The sequence below is a fragment of the Podarcis melisellensis genome (assembly GCF_964234715.1).
Source record: "Podarcis melisellensis genome assembly, chromosome: 1".
NCBI lineage: Eukaryota > Metazoa > Chordata > Lepidosauria > Squamata > Lacertidae > Podarcis > Podarcis melisellensis.
Window position 1 is genome coordinate 76791792 of NC_138528.1, and position 20927 is coordinate 76812718.

General features: G+C 44.1%; 2 protein-coding genes across 5 annotated transcripts in view; one reads left to right on the forward strand and one right to left on the reverse strand.

Moving 5' to 3' along the window:
* HRAS (HRas proto-oncogene, GTPase) overlaps nt 1-7127 on the forward strand; it is a 58420-nt gene extending 51293 nt beyond the window's left edge. For all 3 annotated transcript variants that reach the window (XM_081919813.1, XM_081919811.1, XM_081919812.1), the window contains exons 4-6: nt 1573-1732; nt 3179-3303; nt 6850-7127. In XM_081919813.1, coding sequence (XP_081775939.1) covers nt 1573-1732; nt 3179-3298 — 280 coding nt within the window. In that variant the 3' untranslated portion in view covers nt 3299-3303; nt 6850-7127. The remainder of the gene's footprint in view (nt 1-1572; nt 1733-3178; nt 3304-6849) is intronic.
* A 9420-nt stretch (nt 7128-16547) lies between these two features.
* Nucleotides 16548-20927, reverse strand: part of LOC309374374 (uncharacterized protein) — a 102163-nt gene continuing 97783 nt past the window's right edge. For both annotated transcript variants that reach the window (XM_081919206.1, XM_081919205.1), the window contains exon 15: nt 16548-20899. In XM_081919206.1, coding sequence (XP_081775332.1) covers nt 19212-20899 — 1688 coding nt within the window. In that variant the 3' untranslated portion in view covers nt 16548-19211. The remainder of the gene's footprint in view (nt 20900-20927) is intronic.

The following is a 20927-nucleotide window of genomic DNA, read 5'->3' on the forward strand; positions in this document are numbered from 1 at the left end:
TCTCCCCAAGCCACCGGGCTGCTGTCCAGGTGCAGGATGTTTCCATGTGTCCCTAGGGAAAGAGCCAGGCCTCTGTTACTCAAACAGATGACTGCTCAACTCCCTACTTCAAAAGATGTAAACACTGAGGGACATTGACTCAAGAGATGCACGGCGGCTTTTCCAAACCAATCTATCCTCAGATTCCTGATGAGTTTGCTACAAAGCTTTCCTTCAAGAAATGCCTCGTGCACACGCACATAAGCACTAACTTCTTGCTCAATTCTCAGTGCTGAACATCAGAAAAACAGGGATACCTTGAGTCATTTTTGACCATAAGAAAAATACAGTGAAATATTCACTTCTGTTTGCACAAATATTTTATACACATCATCCTGCATATTCCCCACTCCCCTAGTAGGTTAACAAAGCTACGCTTTTGTTTGTAAATTATTATTATCATTATTGTTATTGGCTGTTTGTGTCTGCTGAAAGCTCAGAACCCCAAGCATCAGGATGTTTGGCAGTGGTTCTGCACTTGGGTTGATACCAGGAGACCTCTGGTATAGCTCCCTTGCTGTTGTGTCCTGGCCCCTGTTTCATTTGCCTCCTGTCCCTCCATTTTGTTCCGAAGCCCCACACCTTCCTGTGATAGGCCTGTTCCTTTTTTTTTTTTTGCATCAAGACCATGGGTTTTAATTTGTTGGCAGATGTGTGTGGATTGGTAATGTTCCTGGCATTCTTTGAGGGGTGGGGAGGGATTAGACTTGAGCTGCCTTCTGGTGTTTTTCAAATCTGCGGTTCTGCGAGTTCTCACCTTCTACCACTTCAGTGTTTGCTCAAACGCCACCAAGTTCTGCATAAACAAATATTGTGCTAAATTAAATTATGCAAGACATATTTCCCTTGGGGCACGAGGCTCTTCCAGTAGTAGCAAGATGCCTTAATGCTGAACAAACACTGCTGAAGTGTCATCGCTACTGTGGAAGAGATGTTGTAGTAAATGGCCAGTGTGAACCTTGGCCTTGATAAACTTCCTTCTGTGTAGAGAATTTGAGTTTATTTAGCCTATAACTTTTCAAAAGGGGCAGGACACAGATTGCAACCTATATATCTTCACTGTACTGTTTTTGGTGCTTGCTAAAAACTTGTTTATTTAGGCAAGGCTAGAGCGCGCAACCCCAGAGTCATCCGCGATTGGACCTAACGGTCAGGGGTACCTTTACCTTTACCTTTTTTACCCAGAAATGTAAAGTTGAGGTGTGTTTTAAGAGGCTTTTTAAAGTATACTTTAAATTCCTGGTTTTATTTACATTTTGAAATGTTTTGATCCATTTCTTTTTAACTTTTGGCTTTTATCAACAATTTTCAGGCATATTTAAACCGCTTAGATATTTTTTTATGTTGAAGTGGTATACAAATTCTGTTAAATAAAATAAACGCAATATATAACCCTACTTGCAAAATTGGGAGGCAGAGAATGTCTATATAGCACCATTCTGCTTTGCTTCATCATCTCTGATCAGGATCTTAAAAATGCAGAAAATGGTGGCTTTTCCTTCATTTGCTCAACTTCTGCTTTCTCCTCTGCAGGGAGCAGATCAAGCGGGTGAAGGACTCTGATGATGTCCCGATGGTTTTGGTGGGGAATAAGTGTGACCTTCCAGCCCGGACTGTGGAAACCCGGCAAGCCCAGGAGCTGGCTCGGAGCTATGGGATTCCCTACATAGAGACATCGGCCAAGACTAGACAGGTATGTAGCGAGCAGGTGTGCAATTACTTTCCACCTTTGGAACGAAGAGAAGAATCCAGCCTGTACTCCCAAGAAATCGTCTTTTAATGTGTTCTTCTAGCTCTCTCCTATGAAAACCGAGCTATAACTTCAGTAGAGGATTTCTAAAGCTTTGGGCATGTGAACCAGATGGGGATTCTGCTATCCCGATATCACATCTCAGCAAGTTGCAGATTTGGTGTGTCAAATTATTGAGACTGAATGAGCGTTTGGCCCCAATTTCCAGGAAGTGCACAACTTTGATAGTGTGGCCTTCCAAGTTTAGAAGCCTGCTTTGAATGTTTTTCTGCCATTTCTCTGGCTCGGAGAAACCGTCCAGCTGTTCTGGTCATGGCAGAAAGCCCTGTCTCCCCACCCTTCTCTTCCACTCCCTTCCTGGTAGCCTGCTTACCTTCATGTGTTGTACAGAAGGGTGGATGTTGGGCTTTCCTTTTCCTTTGTATAAGACTGCTGCATGATTGACAGCAGTGAGGCTGGCACGTAGCCCCACTGAGCAAACGCCACACATGTGCTGTCGGTCTCCCAGTGCTCCAGCTGCTAATTACGCAGCAGGTTGTGTGGCCTCTGCTGATGGCCCCTGAGCGCTGGGGAACATAAGTGTGAATTACAGAGGCTGGGATTGAGAATGATTTTTCCATTAAGGCGATGCTCGGATAAAGCTGGCAAGTAGCCTGGCTCAGCTACTGGCTGCAGTCTTCTAAGTGACAGCGAAGACAAGGAGTCAGCCGGAGGCAGTGGTTCTCTAGGGACTCTCACTCTGCTGTTCTCTACAAGCCATTTCCTGTGCCCAAGTTTAGGCACCTCTGTGTTCTCTCAGTTAATGGTCTCGCCATGGAGGCATGAGGTCAGATAAAGTGGGTAGTCCAGAATACACAGAAAGTGCTGCTGTGCTCATGGGAATAACCAGTGCTATTTTTCCAGAAAAAGAGGAGACAGAACTCACCTCTTGTTCTCTTACAATGGCAATGGCACCCACCTGAGAGGTGCGTTCTGGCTGGGGGCAAAAAGCACAGGGAAATAGCAGTTTGCCATATCCTTGTATGGCCTGTAGTTTATACCTGGCTCTCTCCATGTGATTACAGACCCACAGGCAGTACAGATGTTTGTGTGAAGACATAGGTCAGTCTCTGAACCAGTCGCTGGTTGAACTGGTGTGTTACTAGTTCACAACAACAGGGTATTGTGTGTGTCCTCGATTTCTGGAATCTAACATCCATATTTCCAAGTACTCATCTATACTATAAAAGAAGTAGTGTTTGTTTTCTTCACTAGTGTCCATGCATTCAGAACCAACCCCATTGACAGCAGAAAATGGATTCTCATTGGATGGACATTTGGTGTTGGTGAATATGTATGTGCGTGAGAGAGAGGGGTTTGTTCTCAAGACACTTTGTTGCTCTCTCACAGGGAGTTGAAGATGCCTTCTATACTTTAGTGCGGGAGATCCGGCAGCACAAACTACGCAAATTGAATCCCCCAGATGAAAGTGGCCCAGGCTGCATGAATTGTAAATGTGTGATATCATGACTAAGGTAAGATGGTGGGGAAATAAACAAAGCATGTAGGGGAAATGCCCACTTCCCCAAATCATCGGCTGCAATTTAAGTGCTTGAAGAGTTCCTTTTACCTCCTGAATGGGGCAAAACCAGAAGCAATGAGCATTAAAAGCACTGTGCTGAGTTCCTCAGTCTTGTTCGCAGTGGGTGATTCCCTTAGTTGTTCATATTTATGAACTAGATCAGGCATCCCCAAACTCGGCCCTCCAGATGTTTTTGGGACTACAGTTCCCATCATCCCTGACCATTGATTCTATTAGCTAGGGATGGTGGGAGTTGTAGTCCCAAAACATCTGCAGGGCCGAGTTTGGGAATGCCTGAACTAGATGGTGTCCTTCAAGCATTTCGGAAGGTAGGGTGTGGCTGGTGCAGTTTGCAGCCTGTGTTTTACAGTTCTAAAAGTGTGTTTTGATCACAATTACTGGGGGAGATGCTTCAGACTAGACTGGTTTACTGTCAAAGATGAGTATGAATATCTACATTCACTGTATGGAACTTAATGTATAATCTACCCTTCCTGTGTAGCTGAGCAGTAAGCAGAGCTCTTCCCTTCTCTATGGAAGCAGCAACTTGTGTGTTGCTTTATATATATATAAAAAGACACTTAATTCTACTCTGCCTGAAAAAATTATGACGGAAGAGTGAATGGATGTCAAGTCAGTTGGGATCTCCCAGCAGACCCCATTCTTGAGCTGTACCTAGGGCAGCTATTGTTGTTTTAAAGGGGGGTTTCCAGATGTGCAAATAATCCAGATGTCTGAGAGCATTTCCTCTGGCCGGGGTTGTGAGTTTGGTTGGGTGGGGGGCCATTTCCTGTTCTTTTGCTGCTGAAAGTGCACAGATGAATCCCAAACGCTCCTTAAACTGCCTGCCCTGAGAGAGATGCTACTGCCAACAGCTTGTGGGGAGGAGAAAGCCCTGTTCTTGCCAAATGTGTGTTCATTTCAACACCCCCATTCACTACCCTCGTTGTTTGTGGAATGTCAAGGTCTGGCCTTCCTGAACTCCTCTCTTTCTCTCTCTTACTAGAAAGCTGCGCCAGTGGGGAGTGCATAACTTGGCAATATGCTTATAGGTGTGGTCCCAGCTCTTTTGTGGAGGAAATGGGAGCTGGTTTTCCCGTAATTATCTGCAGTGCAAATGGGATCCAGCTTTATGTAGGACAGCATCTTTCTGAAAAAGCAAGCTGTCCCCATAAGACTTTGGAGAATTGCATAAGCAAGGGTAAAGCTACAGGAAGTGTGATGTCTAGGATTCATAAAAGGGGAGCAGTGGAGTGACAGGGTCATGCAAAAGAATAGCTTTCCAGCTATAGAAAGCTTCTTGCAAGTTTTTATCCCACCACCACAGGTCCTATATCTTTACAGAAGGTGAATTCCCTTTTTTTGGTTGCCATGCTGTCTGTTCATGTAGCATTTATATCTTGTAATCCCCTATCTTCCAGCGTTGCCTATTATGTTTAATGCTGGGAACAGTGTTTGGGTGCTGTGGCTATATTTCCTTCCTCTTTGTCCTAATGATGGCAAAAAAATAATAATTTGAGTTTGAGCCATTTCTGTCCACATGACCTGTGTCCAGCCTCATCTTATATCTGCTTTGAGAAAAGCAGCTTAACACTGAATGCTAGACCCAGAAGGATGAATATATATTATGATAGCCAGGCCTTAGCCTTCTTCATAGATAGCTCAGTTGGTAGAGCATGAGACTCTTAATCTCAGGGTCGTGGGTTCAAGCCAAAAGGATTTCCTCCATTGCAGGGGTTGGACTAGATGATCGTAATTTTCCCTTCCAATTCTGCAGTTCTATGATTCCAAGCTGCTCCATGTGTGTGCAGAGTTCAAGTCCACCTTCTGAGTTTCCAGAAGGGTGGTACTTCAAGGAAATGAGAGGGCAGCCACACATGCATTCATCTCTTCATTGCCCAACAAAAAGCAGAGCTGAGATCATAGTGGACTTAAAGCCTCCTTCTGTCTTCTAGTATCAAAGTAGTAGTAGCTGTGAGACAGCAGAGCCATTCCCAGTGCTGTAACTGTGAAGGGAGCAGCAGACAGAAGCCGTCCATCCTTTGGATTGTTATTTACAAGGCTGGTGTTATGCACTAAAAACAGGTGATGGCACTGTTACTGCTAAAGCACGTGATGGAAGGCATCACAGATTGGGCCATGCATTCTCTCCAGATTTGCCTATATTGGAATCCCATGGCTAGGCCAATATCCACATGAAGCAAACACTGTATGCTCAGTGGATGGGTAAATCAAAGAACTTGGGTAATGGACTTTAAGAGTCACAGCAGCATCCTGAGGATACTAAAGAGTACTGCACCCATTTTTCCTGCAAGAAATGGAACCTCAATGAGAAGTTCAGCATTACCAAATATTCTACAATTACTGACACAAACATTCTTCCTTCATATTCCTAGTTAAACGTTGATACTATTTTTATACTGTTTTTTAAATTTGCTATGCTTCTTAAAACAGCACAGCTCAGTGGTAGTGAAAGATGTGATAGGCATGGCCAAGTGACTGGAAATTAAAGCAGTTTTGATGCTTTCTGTGGCCAGCTGGTGTTGTAAGTTGACTGACAAAGAGTCTCCACTGTGACATCATATATAAGCCAACCTGTCACCACCAGCAGCAGGTATTGAATGTCACACATGGGAAGCTTTTAAGCCATTGCAGCCAATGTCATTCTTTTTCAAGGGAGACCATTCACACAGTCTGCCTGTAAATTATTGAGGGGCAAGACACCATGTGTTATATACATGAACATGGGAATCTGGACTTAAATCTGGTTTAGGAAGAAACTAAATTCAGACCTCTTCCCAGAAGAGAGCTATTGCTATTAAAATGCTGGCAAAATTTAGTGAACTTCGGATTGTGTTCGTATGATTCCCTGCTGCTCTCCCATCCCACTGACCCAACCCTTCTTAGCTTCTTCGTGGTTGCTGTGTCATGTGCTTTCAAACCATGCCATGAAAAGTTGGAAGGAACTAGAGTCAGTAAAAGTGGGGGGGGGGGGGAGAGAGAAGAGAATTCTCAGTAGCTATTAAGTTCAGCACTCCAAAATGCACTTGGCATGAGGCAATTTGCCCTGTTGTGTAGTAGGTAGCTTTTTAGCAGCTGCATGAACTTACTGCTCTACTTGTCAAGAGTCAGCTGTAACAGAGCACCATCTTCTTATTCTAAGCATTAGCTGTTTGCTGCAGAAAGGCCGCTCCATGAGTGGTAACATGCCTCAGAGTTGCTGCACCCACAGAGTCCACACCATCAAACCTTGAGAAAAGAGCACACTGGAGAAAACTGTGTCATAGAGCTCCTTTCTCCAAAGCAAACTGTCCCCCCTTTGGATTTCTCTTATTCTGCAAAGTTATTTTCTGTGTCTTTTGGCATTGTTTAAAACAGTGTGGTAGGAAGAATGCAAAGTGTCCGTTTAAAGGTTCCTGAAGTGTGTTATATATTGGGAAACCATGTGTGCTTAAGGAAATGGTGAGCTGTTCTAATATCTGTCTTCTCTGCTCACCAGCTGACCAGACTGTGACTTGGAGGGATTTCCACTGTGTGTAGTGCAGAGACAGAGGCGACATGAAAGAAGAATCAAGTGGATTCAAGGGAAGGGGACAGACGAGATGGTGTCTGCAGGCCCCAAGAGCTCTGCACAGACTGTCTCAAAACTTCACCAAGGCCTGCAATGAACTATTTTTTATTTTTATTTTTGAAACGCTCCTCTCCTTGCCTCCCTCCCCCTCCTGGCAACTTGTACAAAGCCACAGATGGAAGTAAATTATTGTATGATGGTCTTGACACTGGTTTCTGCATCTCTGTCCCTGTTCCCGAGGATTGACTGGCATTGCCTGTTCTTCTGGAGCAGGCACTGGCAGAGGGGAGGGGGAGGCCCATGCAGAGCAGCCAGGCTGCTTCAGCCTCTTTGAGCTTGCCTCCTTGGCTGGGGCCAAAGCCTAGTTGGAGCTGTGGCTGTGCCCTGGCCTGCTTTTCTTTCAAGAAGCCTTTTACAGAAAGGGAGCAAATGTGGGTTGAGTGGCTCCACCACTGTCAGAAAGAGAGTTAGCTGTGGCCTGCAGAAGATCATACCTCTTCAGGAAGCGTTCCCAAGAAATTCCACCCACTGACACTCTGCTATTCTATAGTGGTAGGGAAACTCTTTACTGGTCTCAGCCATTTCTGGGGGTGAGGTGGGGGAAGACATATAAACACACCTCCTTTATGAATGGATTCTAAGCCAATTCTCAAACTGCTGTTCCCAGAGTTGGGTTTCATTTACCTTTGCCCCTGTTGGTTTACATTGGCATAAACATGGAAGACGGTTCCTTCTCGTTGTTCTTGGCAATTGTTAATTCTCCCCTGCGCTAGAACAACCCAGTGAGTTTTCTCTGCGGAGAGTAGTTCTGCCTGGTGAAAGTTCCCTGCAGGCCTGGAGTGGGGGGGGGGGGAGGTGAAGAAGGGGAGAGAAGGGGGGTGTTCCTTTGCAGCATGTCACTCCCCCCCCCTTTGTGGTGTTGGGAGGACTTGTGTGTATGTGTAAATATATAAATGACTATACAGCAGCTTGTTGATTGCAACTGAAGGATGTTTGATTCTCCGTTTTAGTCTCTGTGTTTCACTGAGCCCAACTTCTGTTTCATCCATTAATTTACCTGATGGAGTTTGAAGGAGAACAGCTCTTTCTTGTCCCTTTTGTGGGGGGGGGGCATTGGGAGCTGTGTTGTCTTTCTTCCCCCGGAACCATTGTGTCTTATGAAGGGGTGGGGAGGGGTGCCTAATGGACAAGAAATGGTCACTTGTTGGCTTTCTTCTTTGTTGTAAGTTTGGCCATTTCCTGAGCAGTTTTTTATGCTTGTTGCCTGTGCTGGGGCTGACTGCATTGATGTGCTTGTTGCAAATCTTGTGAACTTCCTGGAGGGGCAGCTGGTCTCTGGAGGCACAGGAGTGTGTTTCCTTGTTCCTGCTCTGACCTCTTCTTTCCTTTGCAGCCGCTGTGCCTATGCTGCTGCATGCACAGCTCAAATTCCTGCTCTTCAGGTAGCAGCTCCTCTGTATTAATGTGACTGTACCAATTATACTTGCTGTTTTGTTAAAGGTTTTGCCAGTAAGATAGTCAAGCCAGGTGCTCGGTCCTAGCTGAGCTAAGGGAAACAAGTTCCTTCCAATAATTAGGTGACTGGTGTGGATTTTTAAAGGGGGGGGGGTCGATCCAATGTTGGAGGTGTAAACGAGAACCCAAATCTAGCCTTAAATGTCATTAAAAAGTGTTGTTCTCAAAGGTGTGTTTATTTTTGAAGTTCACTATTTGCATGTTGCATCTCACTGGTTTGATGCCTTTTTTCTAAAGTTTGCAGAGTATTAAGTCACCTTTTTGTGCTGCATCTGAAGATAGGACTACACGCTCTCACTCTTGAAAACAAATGCTCAGAAATCTGTCCTATCTTAGTCCCATCTCCATGGCTGATCTTCTTGAACAGAGGCTGTCTTTGGGAGAGGGATAGCTGTTGCTTGGTAACAAAGATGACTCAATACAGTTGCATACTCTCTTGACAAATTATTATTATTCCTACCTTTGTGGATAACTTCTATTCTCTACAGCAGGGGTAGAGAACTTGTGGCCATCTACAGTTCCCATCAGCATGGCCAATAGCAAGTAGTTCAGCAACATGGAGAAAGCTAGTTTCCTCACCCTGTGCTACAGGTTTGTTGGATCATGCAACCTTAACAAGGCTACAAATGAACACTTGCTTGAGGCTACTACAAAAGCAGAAATGGTGAGCAGGATCTCCTATGGGGCTCTTTGCAATTACTTCTCATTATCTGTTTGGCATGGCATTTGGTGAGGAAAGCATCTTTGTACATAGGTCTGCTGTTATAGACTGAGATACATGGGCACATAGGTGTGTACACATACCTGGACAGCAGATAGTGGCTAGATATCCAACTACTGATTCAGAGCTGAGGACAGAGGCAGCCTCTATAGTTCTGCCATTTGTTAAACAAGCACCTGTAGCAGGGGTATGATGATGGGGAAAATAAATATGGCACAAAGCTGCTATTGTTCCTTGAATACTTTTTTTGGTTCCTTGAATACCTTTTTTACAGTGAGGTAAGCATGATGTGAGGTTGTCTAAACTGCTATATCACCACAGTCCCACCACAACAGATGTGCAGAAGGAGGCATGAATAATCTGACAAGGCAAACGTTAGTTTTGCCCTGATGGTGGTCTTCATGCAGGCAGCTGGCACCAGGATTCTGAAGACAACAAATGGGACACGGCCCTTATGCCTTCCTGTTTTCTAAAGGTCTGCTAGTACAGTACTATTCCAACCCATAATTGAAGTTTGAGGGTGAAAGAGTCCCCCGCATTTAGGGAAGAGGGGTTACTGCATGTGAATCCAAGTGAGTGACTTTTTTTCTTTATGGAACTGATGCTGGATCCCTTTAGAGAGCAGAAGAAATTCCTTTCTGTCAAGGATAGCCTGCCTTGCTCCTGAATTCAACCAAGCTGGAGAAATCCACCTAAGAGCTGGCATAGGGAACTGGCTCATTTGTTACTGCCAAGCTTCAAAAGAACCCCCTAAAAGATGAGTGAGAAAACCCACATTTAAATCTAAATCACAGGCTTGGAACAGCCGCAACCTTCATCTGTGAATTTTTCCTCCTTGCTATATGCAGTTCTAGCCTGTTATGATAGAAATGCATCTAACAGAACAGACTAATGATAGGTTGAAATTGTCCAAGCTAAAGGAAAAACATAGGTTCTACAGCTGGGCTGATGAACAGGCTTCACTATTGTTCTGTTTTCCCTGCTGTTGCGTTTAAGTTAAAAATAGGACAAAGAGCCATGCTTGGGCCTAAGTCCACTCCAGGCCCTACTTAGCAGCCATTATTCAGGACTGACTCATTGACTGATTAGCAACACAGGCAGGAACTCTTCACAAAGGGCGGGGGGAAACATTGGCTACCACTAAAAAAAATAATTGGAGCACCAGGTTGCAAAACTCATGTGAACAATGGATGTACAAGTCTTGAGGGCCTCCAGTGCAGTTAGCACTTTCCCTCTGAACCAGTTCAGAATGTTGCTGCTGTTGTCCAAAGTCTCTTGTTCAAACTCAATAGTGCTTAGTCTAAAAGAGAGGACTTCTCTTACCTGCCCCCAAAAAAGAGATGTGTGTACTCATGCTTATTCCAGATGTTCTGGTTTGCTTGAAAACAATATATTGCGAACTTGAAGACAAGTCATAACATGGAAAAACTATTTTAAAAATCCAAAATGTCTAAGCAGGGTGGGGTAGTGCCCTCTTGTGGCTGCAGCAGTCTCTGCCTTCATCTTCCTTTGGTAAGGGAAGTCTCTCTGCAAGTTGTCTCCTGTTCCACTTTCTATGTAAACATTTGTGAGGAGGGAGGACTGACTGGGCACAGAGAAGTTAAATTTGCACTTTGGTCCTAGCCCAGTGAGAGCATTTCTTGCTCAAAGCTTAAAGGAACGAATTGCAAGGAGCACCTCTTGCTTTCAAGGGAGCTGATATGTAGGAGAACGTCATGGCACACAGTGTGCTTATTAAGAGAAGGTGAATGTAATGACACTTCCAGCTGTTCTGCAAAAGTAGAAGCTAGCTTATTAAGCAAGCAATGCTAATTAAGTACTAGCTAAAACACTCCTGTGATACATAAAATCCTTCAGTGAGCACAGCAAGAATTCTTAAGTTATATCTTTTCATTTAAACTAGCAGGATATTTCCGTTAACCTAAACACATTCTCTGGATGTATAGTTGCAAAGTCCCCCCCCCCCCTTTCAGCCAACTAAGACAGTAAACCTGCACCTGGAATATCCCACTTCAGCCACAAAGACAGACTTACATGCTGGAACTCCTCCATAGGAAAAAGTTGCACAGATGGAGGGAAAGATTGTAACCTAGCCTTCTTCCCAACTTCCTAGTTTCTGTGCAGTGAATTAAACCACTGGCTATGTCTGAACTGCAGACACAGCAGTGGTTGGTTGTGGCAACTAGGCCTACATAAGATTTTTTTTTTTTAAGTACCCTATCCTTAGAATTAAATAGTCCATTCAACACAAGTATCTGATGATTACTGTTTTGAGAATCAATAAAGATTTCAGTCTCCCCAAGCAGCTTAGTGTGTTTCAAACACCTGTGCCCTCCCTCTCAGATTGCTTCCACGTGGTTCCTCTCTCACATAGCAAGCAATTCAGAGGCGAATACCTGCTTGTGGAGCCTCCTCTGTGGTTCACACCCACACTTTAAAAAGCTGTCAGCACAAGTGGTGACAGTGTGAAGACACCCACACTGTGAGCACAGAAATGTCTCAAAGCATTTCAAAAGCAGCCTTCATCGATGGCACTTGAAATATGCAAACTTCCAAGGTTCACAAGGCGCTGCATCAGGCTGCAGAAAAAGAGCAGCAATGGCAGTGATTTTCACAGCCAATTCAGGAATATAAACATTGCAGTTGCTGTTTCCCCACTGCACTTGCATACAGTTCCATTAACTTAAAACTGAGGAAAAAAGATATGCATTATTTAACTGATTTTGATTTTCGTCGCTTGAGACCAACATAGCAACCAATAACACCATAGGCATCTTCAGGGACCTGGCATGTTATGCACATCTTTTGCATTGGCTACTGTTGCCTAAGAACATTAGAGCAGACCTGCTGTATCAGACATGAGAACTATCAAGTCCAGCATCCTCTTCTCGCAATGGTCAACCAGATGAAGAAGAAGAGAAGAGTTTGGATTTGATATCCTGCTTTATCACTACCCCAAGGAGTCTCAAAGCAGCTAACAATCTCCTTTCCCTTCCTCCCCAACAACAAACACTCTGTGAGGTGAGTGGGGCTGAGAGACTTCAGAGAAGTGTGACTGGCCCAAGGTCACCCAGCAGCTGCATGTGGAGGAGCGGAGAAGTGAACCCGGTTCACCAGATTACGAGTCTACCTCTCTTAACCACTATACCACGCTGGCTCTCTTGTAGATGCCTACAAGAAACCTAGAAGCAGCACAGGAACCCAGCAGCACTCTCCACACTGCTGCTCCCCATTAAGTAGCATGCAGAGGCATAACGTCACCAATACTGGCGATAGTACACAGCTATCATGGCATTAATAGCTTTATCCTCGATGAAATTGCCCAGCTCCCTTTTAAAGCCATCACTCTTGCCGACCATTGCTAACAATACCTTGTAGTGGATTCCGTTTATGTCCTTTTGTCTTGAACCTTCTCATATTCCGTTTCATTGGAAGATCTCATGTTCTAGTATTAACAAGGGAGAAAAAACTTACTCACTTTCTCCCTGCCATGCATAATATTATAGACCTTTACGTATCAGCAACAAAGAGCAAAGCTGGAATTAACTGCTTATGGAAGAAAACACAAAATCCATCTGAGATGCATGTGATTGACATCTGATCTGCACTGTAGAGGGGAATAATCTGTAAAACTGAATAATTTGCAAATTATTGCCATCCTTGTAAATTATTGCCGTACTTTAAGTAGTGTTCTACCTTTTCAGAACCAGAAGCTCAATTGTGCATTTAGGGGCCCATTCCTTTGTCTTTTTAAAGGATATATATTTGTGGTTCTGTTGTGACCAAAGTTCAGTCAGGCTGTTATGCAGCAGCGAGACATGACCCACGACTTGCAGACAAGTTTTAGTTTATCGGGTCACAGGCCACAGCCTACAACTATTGCATATTCTTAGCGTGAAGTACTATAGAAGCAGAAAACTAGAATTTGCCTGCCATTAGCCCAGAAAGGATATTAACCATCCCGGGACACACACACACACACACACACACACACACACACACACACACACAGTACTGTCCACATGAAGGCAACTCCAAAGTTTTGGCACCATCCCAGCAAAAGATTACCTGAAATCATTGCTCCCCAGCTACTACAGAGTGTCTCCAGGCAAAATACATCCTTAGCCAAGGGAATAGTGCTAACAAGCAGTGATCTAGCAGTGTTCCATGTTGGATACAGATATTACCTTTCAGGCTTGGCTTACCTGGTGCTGCAATAGTTAGGCCAAATGTCTTCTAAGTAAGATTCATAGGATGAACAATGGTGAATAACTTCTAGTTCCCCTCCTCTCCCCATCTAACTTCTTCCAGCAGCCATAGGAAGAGGCCCAGTGCCCATGGGAACTCTTGGTGCTCTCTAGGTGAGTGGCTTAGCCCAGCCCAGCCCAGCCCAAGAGCTCAGCACAAGAAGGGATGTGAGAAATAAATCCACACGTGTCAAATTATAGAATCAATTTGCAGCTGTTTGTGCTAAAATTTAACTGTTATTACAACCATGTAAAACACAGCATTTGAACACTGTACAGTCCTTCTGGATCAGAATAAAAAAAGTGAATGGTTTTTGTTTTGCCCTCCCACCCGCCCAGCCCAAGCATATACATAAAAAGGCATGAAAGCAATAATACAATACACGGAGTTACAGAGGAAGCTCTCAAGAAGTGTAAACAAGAATAGCAATTAAAATGTAATAATAAAAAAAGACAATGGCAGCAGAGCGATCAAAGTGCACCAAAGGACCAATCTACTGAACTGCAGAGGTTACGTTTCAACAATGGAAGAGTTTCCAGAACCTCCATGCTGAATTTCTGCCACATGGCTGTACTGTTTCTGCTCAAAAGTGTTGGATCTGATCCAACCCCTAGCTGAACATTAAAACTAAATACATCTCGGCTACATGCACACCATTTGGGGATTGGGGTGGGGGGGGGAGGGAGTATTTTCCTGAGTTCCTAAAGAAATACCGGCTCCATTCCCCTTACTTAGGAAGGCTGTAGGAGCCATTCATTGTTTGCTATAGAGCAGGTGAAGTTGCTGTTTGCCTACTTGCACAAGTAAGCGTCTTTGCACTGAATATTCCACAGCCCCCACCAAGCACACACATTATTTTCAAGGGAGATATTGTACTTGTCCTGTCTTGACTTACAGTGGGCATGCTCCTATAGCAAAAGGTGGCAAACCTGAATAGGAAATAATGGCGCCAAAAGAAAAATACCACTAGCAAACCTCTCTAGAGCTCTTTGCAACTAGACGTGGTAAATGCATTGTTGTCCAAAAGTAGGAAGCATTAAGCGTACAAAACATCATGTAAAATAGTGCCTAAACTAGATACCGTTGAAATCCAAGTAGCTTTCTGCATATGGCAGCCTAGTTTGTACAAGGGCATCCCTAATGTTGCTAGAATACTGGACAAAAAGTTGCTCCTTTTCTAACTCCTCACTAGTCCTCTCCAGTTAAATACCCTCTCTTACCTTTCCACATAAGATGCACTGTACTAGTCCCTCTTGCATCCTGTTTGGAGTCTGTTTTACACTCTTGCATTACCTAATCCCCTCTTTTTGCTGCAGGCATCCCAGCTGAATTCTTTAGCATTCTGGTCCACTTCCATAATGTCTCAAAGGTCTTTCATCAGGAAATTTAATTGTGCTGTTAGAGCAGAATCAAATTGGTTTCCTATCTGCACATGACACTGAACTAAAATTTAGGGTGGATAATTTCAGGCATGCGCACCAAGGTAATCTCTCTTATGCCCCTTGTCTCTCTCACATTTGCTTTGGTCCCAGTGCCATTTCCAAGAAAGAGGCTGGTTGGATTTGAGGGAATTTCGGGCGGGGGGGAGTAAATCAGCAAGGGGAACCAAGTACCGTGCCCTCCTTTCTACTGTTCCAGTTTGAAACATCAGCTTCCAAACTAGAATTGGAACAGGCCACTGGCAGAGAAGAATGTTTGCATGAGCTTGACAACAAAGTCCCTCAACAAAGAGATTTAGACAATAACTGCAGATAGAGAATGCTTCCACCTGGGTTTTAACATGAGAATGCTGCACACAGGGAATGTTGCACATATGAACATCAGAGATCCTACTGGGTAGGCAATGTTTATCAGTTTTTACCTGGGTGGCTGTACTGCCTAGGGAAATTGTACATTTTAAATACATCTAACATTAATTACTATTTCATCCAGGTTTTACTAATACCTGCACAACTGTTATTATCTGAATGCTTTTTCAAAGTACAATATGCACTGTGACCAACTCCTATATGTAAAGTTACATTTTACATTTCTAATGTAAATAAGACAGTTACACCTCTAAAGCATAAACAAGATGGGTGGATAGCCTGCCTTATCCTCTAGGTCAGTGTTTCCCAACCTTGGGCTACAATTGAACTACAATTCCCATCATCCCTGACCACTGGTCTTGCTAGCTAGGGATGATGGGAGTTGTAGTCCAAAAACAGCTGGAGGCCCAAGGTTGGGAAACACTGCTCTAGGTATCTACCTAACTTTGGGTAGGACCAGAGAGTTGATTTATACATTTTCCTAGAAACCTTACACATGGTTAATGTCTGCTGCAACTCCTCACAGAGGTCCCCCCCCTTGCAGTGATCTGTGGGTTGCTCAAGTTATTGGCTTGAGAAGTGTCATACCTTGAGAAGGTGATACAAAGTCTGCTCCTCTTTGGGGAGTTGCCCCTTTTTAAGAAGCACGCTGGTTAAATAAAACTCTAGACATTTCTTGGATTTTGCTGTGTTTCAAGGAGAGTAGCCCAGCAAAGAATCCTGCATCTTTTGATCAATTGCATGGAGAAAAATGTCTTGTCCTCCTTGGTTCGCAGCAAATCAGGCCATGTTACTGTCATTTTTAGAACTCCTTTACCCTTAACTCACATTTGTACTCCCTCCCATTGTAAGGAAAAGTTGAAAGTGTTAGAGCTTTCCTGCAAGGTCAGTTTAGTGAGTCATACATGCATTGCAATTGAAGAATGCAAACAATCTGATCAGCATATGCAATCAATATAAAGGCAAAAAGTAACCCAAGATTCTTAAGGAAGCCCTTAAGAGAAGCAGCTCATTGCCACGGGCTTATGATGGGGGGGCAGGGGGGGCAGAGGGACCATGAATGCCCCAGTATGAATGAAGAGAAAAGGAAAGGTCCAAAAGAAAGAGCTGGAAAGCCAATGGGCTGGAGGAAAGTGACTAGTTTGTAGAGTATATTTGGTCCAGAGCCTGCTCTGCTACAGTTCATTTTGTTTCAAGTGTCCCTTGGTTCCTGTGCAGTTCTTTGGGAGTTTGCAGTAGACAGGGGCACAAAAAAAGCTAGGACAACGAAACAACAACAGCCAGCTTGGTTCTGCTGCTTGAAAAAGGACATGCACACAGATAGGCACCGTGGCTCGTCATCGTACCAGTCTATTACTGAACCATACAGTGCTCCTGAAATTAAACAGCTGATTTTGAGACCACACGTTATAGCACACCTGCAGCCCAGGAAACAGATGAACATTTTGAAGCCAGGAGTTGTACAAGGAAGAGTGTGGCATGCATTCATAATAATTTTTGAAAAATAATCTTAAACTTTAATTGGGCCACAGTCCTGCTCTCTGGTTGTCTGGTAGCCAAAGATCTAATTGAGGCAACATCTGCTGTTTCCACTAGGGCGCAGTGCTCTAAAGCTCAACAGGGGCCTGGAATGTCGCCTTTCCTTAAGGTAACTATTGGCTGTCCTACTGCAATTAGCTAGAGCATATATTGTCCATTAGCAATTCTTTTTGTGGAAAATGTGCGTCACAAGTTCAAGGCATGTAGGTGCTAACTGGGATGTGCATTTGACAGCTGTGAAATATTTCTGGATAAGCACCTTTAAAACGAATGTATTGCATGATGACCTTAATTCTGATCGTACCTTGTTAGACTGAAAATAAAAAAGATACAGAAATTGGAAGATCAGGCTGGTAGAATGAACACATATTTGACTAAACAGGATCCCATCTTTTTCCTATTAATCTTTGCTCCAACTACAGCAAACAGGAGTCTTGTGCGCATTGAGGGAAATCTAACCTAGATATCAACTGTTTTTCAACACTTTTCTTTCTGTTCTAGAAGCCAATGAGCAAAATGAAGACTTATCAGTCATTACCCTTGAAATACTATCCTGGAACAATTGATATACACAAACATTTTTCAACAACTGTGCAGCAGTTAGGGAAGTAAAATGTAAAATTCCACACAAGCACAATCTTTGTCTTCCCCCATCGCCATTCTTCTTTTCCTTCAAGAACACTGCAAGAACTAACTAATCATTAGGCCTCACACCACCCCATGAGGTAAGAATTAAGGATTATTATTCCCTCTTCCCCATCTCACCAAAGGAAGAGGCAGACAAGAAGTTATACAAGCCCCTAAAATCATAAACAAAGCTACTGTGACATTAGAAGAATTCTTGGATCCCAGGGCTAAACAAGTAACCTCTTCTTGTGGTTAGCAAAGGGACGTTAGGATTGCCAGCTGCAGACTGCTTGCTTTACTCCCTCACTTCTAGATAAAAATATTAAAAAGCAATAGACCATTCAAACAAGCAACTGTGCACTATCCAGTCCTTCACTTCAAACCAGACATCTGTTTAAGGAGGCATTTCTTGGATAATCCATTGAAAAGGCTGGGGGCAAATACTGATGGACAACAGCTCTGGAAAGCAGGTCGGGCATGAAGTATAAGCTTGTATTTGAAGAACCAGGCCTTAGGAAAGCTCCCTTCTAAAGCTATAGTTTTTAGGACTATACACATTCTTAAAGCACACCCTACGTTCCTAGAAAAGGCTATCTTCTAAAGCTATGTTTTCTGTCTTGGCCACTTTGCATTTTGTTGACAGACAAATGGGCAAAGAATGGCATCAAGGATCTAGGAAAGTAAAGGCTCCAATGAACTCAGTGGGCTTATGTCTGTGTAAACATTCACAAGAATTGTGATGGCTTTCCTATCATCTCCAACATGCTTTCCACAGGGCTAGTCTGGAAATGGTATCCTTAGTGTCAATTCCACGGGACTCTTGTGGTTTGCCAACAGCCTAAGAATAACAGAGCAGTTCTAGTTTTTGCACAAGTGCACAGCTCCTCTTTACAGAAGCTTTTTTGAGTCACTTGCATGGTTGTGAGCCAGCTCACTTCCAGAATCTGCACAGGAAAAATACAGAGGGAGAGATGGGTAGACAGACCCTCCTACAGTTCTTCTGTCTGCCACAATCACCCCTCCTGGTGATGCGAGTGGTCCAAGGACATGAACCCATCCCTGGTGAGCTGCATGGAATCCAGCCCACCACCTTGGCTTCTTTCAGAAACTACTCTTGCTCTCTATGTGCAGCACATCACACAGTTCAACTGAACAGAAAAGCATTCCTCTGCATGAAATATTTTACTAATCTTTGAGAATCCTCATCAGTGCAAACAAGTGAGGGAGCTAAAGAACAGGCATGCTGAGTCGCCTGGTTTCACTGCAAGAGAACACACACATGAACAATGTGTGCTGGATATTGCATAGATGCTGTAAAAGCTAACTTTCCTAACATGAATCATCCACTCCTTAATTTACAGGACTACACTGGCTGCTAGACTGAAACAGAAGAGCCGCACCACTATTGCTACTGAAAAGATGTGCTACTGGCCCAAACCTACAGCTGAGTGGTCCGTCTGCTTCCTTAAATGACTCCTTCCACCCCCCTGGTGTTCTAATGCTCACCTTAAATTTTCAGCTGTAAGGGTTTGGAAAGAAATAGTTCAAATGGTTTTGTCAGGTTAAATCTGTTAGACATCTACTCGGGTGTGAAAGAGGAGATGAAAAGCCGGATTCAAAAGCATATTGGGAGCTGTCTGAAGAGGAGAACCCAAATTTGTAAAGAATCCATCTACAGGCATTGTCTACTGGCCTGTATTCTAAGCTCCATCCTGAATTATTGGCATACAGTATGACTGGCAATGCAGTTGCCTCCTTAGGCTGTGCTTTCTCATTCCAAACCTCTCATGAATAAGCGCTGTGAAACCTTAATCTCCTCATTCTCAGCTCTACTAGAATGTGACTGACTTAGACATTTGCACCATGGGAGGGCAGCCGGGGTAGAAATTGTTATCTGAATGAGTTTTGAAAACCTTGGGTGGGATTTTTGGCTTTGGCCTTTGAAGGGCAGGTGAACCACTCAAAGTGTTCCGAGACTTCTGGTCACAGTCCCTGGCATCCCCACCCAGAGTTTCCATAGTTACAGGAGCAAGTGTGTCAGCATCACCTGCATCATGGCAGCTGGCTTCTGGCAAGGGCAGAGCCACTTGCTTTTTGCTTGAGAAGTCTTGCTCAGTAGCATGAGCCAAGTGAAGCGGGGTGGTAGTCTTTACTATTCTGAAGGGGCTGTGCTGCTCCTGCAGCACCGGGGATGAAGTGGGCCGGGCTTGGAAGCCTTCTGACAGCAACGGCATCTCGGAGTCCAGCTCAGATAAGATTGGCACACTGCCCCCACCAGGGTGGTTCTTGTGAGGATACAGCACCGCAAATGAAATGGGCTGGCTGTATTCGTTGGGCTGTTGCATCAAATCTACCGTTTCCCAATTTTGCCTCTGCAGATTTTCTAGCTCCCCAACTGATGCAGACTTGGGCACTGTACACTTTAACACAGGAGCACAGAGCTCAGTCTGTGGTATTAAAACTGCCAGTTTCTTAGAACCGGGCACCTGTACAGGAGATTTCTCTTCTCCATTGTCCCCTTCAGACAGGTTATCATACTGAGATGCATTAGAAGGTCGCCGTTGTCCATCCTGAAATGGGAGAAGAAGAGCAGCAAGTGCTTTGGTCGGACATGGAGCAGCTGTGCTTTCTGACAAGTCACATGTTGTGGACTGGCTATGTTCTGCCATAGAAGACAAGTCTGGACTTGGAGGCTCATACAGGTGATCTGGAAGCAGCACAACATCTTCAGATAATAAATCCTCAGAGGAGCAGGTGACGCTCCCATCTTGAAGAGCTGCATCACTGCACACAGATGATGCCAACTCTGAGGTTCTTTTCTCTTCAAGAGATGGAAGCAATGGCACTTGGCAGAATATCTCCGACTCTGATACTGTCTCTGTACTATTGAGGGTGATAGACAGGTCTGCTTCTAAGGTCTGGCTCTGTAAGTGAGACTCCTCCCAGAGAGAGTTGTCCATTGGCAATCCATCTGTCTCAACTTGAAGCCGCTGGGGAGCAGCATGGTCTATATCATCTATAAAAAGACAGGGGTTATTTTCCTGTAAACTATACCTCTCTACACCACTGCTCTCCAATGATTCAGCCACCTTACAGACCATCACAACATCCTGACTTTCTCCAATGACCTCAATATCATCCAGCATTATAGGACCATCCTCCAATGGGATTTCATTGGCATTTTCTTCTACTTGTTTCTCTTCCATTTCAAACTTTTGGCTTGACTGATGATGATTCTGGGATGGATTTTGGTGCACATCAGCTGGTTCAGCTTGGATGGGTGGTCCATTGGGTTGTGGAACAGAGACTATCTCATGCATTGCCTTATTTGAATTAACTATTGTTTCGTTCAAGTAAGTCGGACTTTTATCTGGAGAAGGTTGCATTACAACATCTTTGTCATGGTTGAGGTCCCCGGCCGCCTTTTTCTGGCCGTTAGCTGCAACATTAGGCTTCACTGACACCGGATTGAGAGAGAGCTCCAGCCCCAGAGGTTTCTTGGGGAATTCTTCAGATTTTGCTGTAATGAAAAGCCACACATTAGTTTC